This window comes from Poecilia reticulata, linkage group LG17, assembly GCF_000633615.1.
Source record: "Poecilia reticulata strain Guanapo linkage group LG17, Guppy_female_1.0+MT, whole genome shotgun sequence".
Lineage (NCBI taxonomy): Eukaryota > Metazoa > Chordata > Actinopteri > Cyprinodontiformes > Poeciliidae > Poecilia > Poecilia reticulata.
In genome coordinates, this window is record NC_024347.1 from 12,304,247 (window position 1) to 12,310,246 (window position 6,000).

At 38.8% G+C, this 6,000-nt stretch overlaps 1 protein-coding gene across 1 annotated transcript in view; it reads right to left on the reverse strand.

Annotated features, from left to right (window-relative positions):
• Window positions 1-6,000, reverse strand: part of LOC103479288 (microtubule-associated protein 4-like) — an 89,773-nt gene that overhangs the window by 56,337 nt on the left and 27,436 nt on the right. Inside the window, exons 3-5 of the mRNA XM_008433643.2 lie at window positions 5,263-5,349; window positions 3,657-3,734; window positions 2,031-2,270 (exon numbers count right to left, since the gene is read on the reverse strand). Of these exons, the coding sequence (XP_008431865.1) occupies window positions 2,031-2,270; window positions 3,657-3,734; window positions 5,263-5,349 (405 nt within the window). The remainder of the gene's footprint in view (window positions 1-2,030; window positions 2,271-3,656; window positions 3,735-5,262; window positions 5,350-6,000) is intronic.

Genomic DNA, 6,000 nt, shown 5'->3' on the forward strand with positions numbered 1-6,000 from the left:
TTTTACCCCCCCCCCCCACACACACACACACACAATTGGACTTCTTTAACTGGCAAGAAACAGTCTAATGGGGATACCAACAATTGTGCTACAAGAAATTTTGATTAAAAAAATAATAATAATAAATTAATTAATTAATAAAAAACACACTATTTGTTGTTTTTTTAGTAGTTTTTTTTTCTCTACATGTGAGGGAAGTTTAAAATTAAAGGCTGAGTTTTTTTTTTTTTAGTAATATAACAGTACATCAACAAAACAATACTTTATTTTAACGCTTTTCATGTCTTTGCTAGGAGCGTCGGCAGATTTGACTCCACAGAATGACTGCAGGTATTCTGCATGAGGGCAGAGTCAGCCCAGCTCAGAGTTTTAAAATAGCAGCATGTTGTTATATCACTTCAATCTCTCCCTGAAAAATTAATGGGGGATAGGAAGGTATTTTTAGACTCAAACAAACAGAGCTGCCTGTCTCATTTATTAAAAGATCATTAAAGCAGCCACCTCCAGCAATGCCGCTGCAGTGACAAAACCGCTGGGCAAACACCTGCTTGTTCCCTTTTGGTTTCTAGGAGAAACATTTTAACATTTCTTTTACGCATCTATGAGTCTCACTAATCCATCGACAATAAGTGATCCAAAAATCATGGATGCTAAGCTAAAAAAAAAAAAAAAAACTGCTCATTTGAATGTGAAACACGCATTCAGGCGAGTCTGACTGGAATTCAAAATCAGGCCTAGATGATGAAATCAGTATTGGTGGCATTGCACGGCTGTCTCTCTCTCCCCCGTTCTAAAAATTGCAGCTTTCATGATGTACGCTCCCCTGGGTATATGTTTTTGTTGCTTGGCAACAACAAAATTAGCGGACGCGCYGCTGTAAGTTCCATCAACAAGCAACTAATTATGTTACACATTAAAAATGTATAATTAAAGGCCCCTTCCAGCCCTATTAGGAAGATTTGCTTTCTCTTCGCTGTGCAGCAAAAAAAAAAAAAAAGACGTAAAAAAACTTGCTTACTGTCACTGGACAAGTAGACAGGATGTAAACCAGTGAGCCAGACAAAGACTAGAGAAACAGAGCAGAGGGAGCTCCGGTGACGATGAAAACAAGAAGAAAAGGCTGCCCTCTGCTGCTGAAAACCTGCCCAGTGTCATCAAGATGATACTTTTCTGTCCCTTCCCTGCAACGCAGACCCAGGCCGCTCCACGTTTAAATTTACAGAGCGTGAGAAATGAACTTTGATCTTAAGTTCTTTAACAACCTAAATCTGAGTCATTTTCCAGCCKGTAAAAAATAAAATTAACACATAATGCCCTGCTAAAGTGTTCATACCTTTTGAACTTCTTCTCATGTCGACACAACCACAAACTTYAATGCATTTATTTGGGATTCTATGTGACAGACCAGCACAGAATAGAGCAGAATTGTAAGGTGGAATGAAAAATTATGTTTTAAAGGTTTTTACAAATAAGAATCTGTAAAATGTGGCATGCATCAGCAAATTTTAAAGGTCACCTGTAAACAGAGATCACTTGAGTGTAATTTGGTCTCAGAATAAAACCAGCTGTTCTGTGGAGGTGATAGAGGTTTGTTAGAAAATATAAGAAAGCAAAAATATAGAAAAAAAAATAACAGGCCAGGGTTAGAGTTGTGAAGACGTTTAAAGCAGAGTTAGAATAAAAGATAATCTCCCAATGTTTGGGCATTTCTCTTTAATCCATMACTTCAAAATGGAAAGTGTGTGGAACAAAAACAAACCTAACAAGACATGGCCGCAAACCCGAACCGAAAAAGCCAATAGRCCTTATGTTAAATAAAAAAWATATATAAAAGAATGGACCAAACTTCTTGAGACAAAAGAATCACACAAACTCAAAATAAAAACATTCAGGTTTGTGGTTGTAAAACGACTAAATAGTAAAGTGGTGTGAATATGTTTGTAAGGCCCTGCATTTCATGCCTCCGTCCTCTTTCTAAATGCCTCCGATTCCTTATTCCCCATTCAGTCGCACATGCAGCATTCTGGTACCTGCAGACGGATCCGTCAAGTGGATCCCTGGGCCACTGGACAAAAACGGGTCGTTGGTTTTGAAAGCGTTGCTGCCGCTGATGTTAGTGGCGGTTTTGTTCTCCACCCCAAACAGGCCGGAGCTCTTCTGGGTGTCCATGGCTGGACTAATCCCAGTGTGGCCCAGACTGGAGGTCATAGTGGTCTGGAATGGCGGCAGGCCGGATCCCATGGTCCCACCCATCCCAGACTGAGAGAATCCTAATGGAGAAGCAGACATAGACCATCAGTCAGCAGGCAAACAAAGACAGTCTTGATGAGCGGATACACACTTTCAATCCAAACAATTTTGAAGACAAAAGTATGAAGTATGAAGACAAAAAAAAGCTAATACAGTCCATGATTCAGTAGCTTGTAGAACCAGCCTCAGTAGTGACAAATTGCTGCAGAACCCATCTAAAACAAAATGACAGGCTGTGAAACTCTTACAAAAGACAAAAATAAGTCAGTGCTGAAAGGAATCAGCTCAACAAACTACTGAATTATATCAAATTCTGTACTTTGTCTCCTTTATAATATGATGYTATTTTCATTGTCGCACATTTATTTTGAAAAAGAAAAATTGTAAATCTTTGCATTTATATTAGACTAGCTCTGCTAGGGATACCGTACATTTCCTGGAATGAAAATGTGAAGTAGCCTCAACTGCAGATGTTTGACAATGTAGTCACAATGTTTGCTAAAGTGGACATCTAATTTAAAACTACAGTGAAGATAGATGTCAAAAGGGGGTGATTGATTTTGTTTAAGCATCCGTTTGAGGCTTCATGAGGGAAAACGAAAGCTATGAAAGCAGAAAGAAAAGAGAAGGTAAGGACGAATGTGTGTAGAGCAGCAGATTTCTAGGACAAAGATAAAGCCTGTAATGCAGTGACCCACATACGTATGGGCAGGTCAGAGACTGAAGCAACASACAGGTGTGAAGTGTAAACATTGATGAACAATTGCAAAGGAGCGGCTTGCAACTTGTGCCCTTTACCCTCTACGTTGTTCCTGTGGCAAAAATATCTTTCAAACCTTAAAAAACCTCTAAAATTATTGTCCAGGCCCTAAAACCTCGAACGAAATCGGTTCGTAATGTGTGCAATAAAATTATCACATGCAGCGCGTAGCAAAAGCATTCATATTCCTTAAACTTTTCCACATATTGGAATGTTACAAACACAAAATCTGTATTTTAAAGTGATATAGAAATGCAAAATTAGCCTTTCTTGACTTTAAGGCAAAAAAATATATCTGAGATGCTTTCCATTCAATCTAACAGAGCAAAAATATTTTTGTCAGACTGATCTCGCATGAAACATACCTTCAAAAACATGCAGCTGTAATTACTGCAAAATTAGGTTCTACATTGTATTGTCTCTGGAAAGCTGAACGCAAATGGTTTCCCACAGTTTCCTGACTTTTACTTGGAAAAAAAAGAAAAAGAACAACTCTGTTGATCTGGGCACAAAGTGAGGTTTGYGTTTCKAACATGACAAAACGTCCAACAGTTCAAGGGATCCAAATACTTTTGCAAGGAAATGTAAAATTAGAGCGGAGTTGGAGTCGTCTTTTTAAGCAGGAGTTAAAAAAAGTGAAGTGGACCTAGAAATGAATCAGGCAYGCTGCCGTCCTTTGTCTTRTTCAGGCTCCATTGTCCTGTCATCCCACCCATCACTGGACCTGAGGGAGACAGAGACGAGCAAAATGGGAAAACGAACAATAGGGACAGGGAGCCACAGAGAAAAGCAACAGAAAGACTGAATCATAACCAACAGTTTGAAGTGAAACAGATTAACGGCACATACCAACAAACGGACGGAGCGAATGTCACTTCAAATGAAGACACGATTGTATTCCTATACATTAGCACTACACATGCTTCATTCTTTCCAGTTCCCAACCTTCTTCTCCCTTATCCTTCCAGTATAAAAATAAATAAATTGAAACAACACTGTGCTCTGCTTTTGCATTTACAATCCTCAGTCCTGGAAGAATCCACATGGGAAATATTTGAACCAGCCTGAAAATGGATTTATATTTACAGCAGGCAATACGTTCTTGCTGAACTGCACTTGAAGCGTTGTTAGTCGTGCTTTTAAAAAGCTACACTCAGCCTGTTGGAAGTTTCAATGTGACAAATGGGATTTTGCAGGTATGGGTAATAATTTTCATGAACAGTAACTGTATGGGAATACAAAATTGTGCCCTGCAAAAGGATTCCTGTTGAACTGCTTCATATTTTCTCATTTAACAAACACAAACTTCGATATACCTTATTGCAATGTAAAGTATTATACAATAACAAAATGGCACATTATTATAAAGTGCAAAAGAAACTGATTTACTAGTGAAATGATCTTTTTTTGTACAATCTTTCACTTCAGTTACAGATGCAAATAAGAAGTACTTGCAAATAATTCTTATTTGCAAGTATTGTACGTATAATTTTCAGTAATAATGTCCCAATACAATATTTTCCTGAATGGGTCTCTGCAGCTCCGCAGCTGTTTGAACTTTCAAGTCTTTTAGATTTGCAGCTACCTTATGTTTTTGGATGATGGYACTATGTGAGATGTTTAAAGCTGAATACTTTGGGAAGATACTGTAAACATATTATTAGTTGTTAACAATCATGCACAATTGTTGTCATAATTATCAGCCATGACTAATGTTAACACAAATGCTGAATGAATAGCTAATATTGACCAATTTCGTATAATTTTTACTACCATTTCTACACCTTAAAGGAAATGTCCACACCTCTGACTTCACCGCTGCTCCTCTGCTTCAGCTAAACTCCCCACAAGCTTGCGCTGCATCACTATCGGTGTCACATGACCAACAAATATGACCACATGACCAATCGATTCCCCTCCACCTCCAGAAACAAACGGCCACAACATGTAAAATAAATACCTATTGTTAATATCAGTGTTATTTATCATGACTAATCTCAGCTAATGCAGATGTTAKTGCCAATATGTTGTGCATCTCTAACTCCATATCTTTGTRGTAGGAGAGGATTCAGACTRTTCRAGATTTAATTTATGCTTAAAAAAAAAGCTRACTGTTGATGAATATTCCTCAAACACAAAGCTGCAGTCAAAAGTGTAAAACAGCTTAATTATATTTCGTCATTAATATTAATCTCCTCAGCTATGTTTCAGTGAATGGGCAGCGCAGAGAGCGTCAACTTTCTAACCCTCACCGGACAGGTAGTCAGAGCCGAAGGCKGGCTGTCCTGGGGGGTCCTGGCGTCCAACAGAGGACATCATAGAAGACATCAATCCAGAACCTGAAAAAAATCAATTAAAGATGAATGCCAAACTTTTGTCTTTGCAGACTTGCATTCAGCAACGACAAACATTATTTAMATTTTTTGAACCTGACGTTTTTCTACAAGYRCTGCCAAATGTGGAATAAATGAACAGTGGATATTTTATGGGATCATTTAAACAGACATAAGCTACAAGAGCACTTCTAAGAAATGAACTGATTAGTTTGGAGTTACTTATCCTTCACCCAGATCTCATATTTATTYACACAGCGAGTGAGGCGGCCTGAACGCTGCAGGTAGGTATTTAAGCGTTGCCCTGTCAGCTGTTTGCTGCTTCACTAAAACCACCTTCTCCACACCGAGCGCGTGCGCATGGTACATCGCTTGACATTGAGGTGAGCAGACACAACACGTTGCTGAAGGGGACATCGCCATGGTTACACACAAGAGGAAGACAACATCAGCGGTTCCCTTGGTAACACGTGCTGTCAGCTGATGTGACTTAGAGAATTGATACACACACACATACGCTGAGGCACAGACCAAAAATACACACATTTTAAACTCTGCTGTGGACGATATGATTTAATAGCAAGGGGAGAATTTGCTACACCGACTCCATTAGCTCGCATAGAGCAGCTCGATAAAAACGCTGTTAACTAAACAACG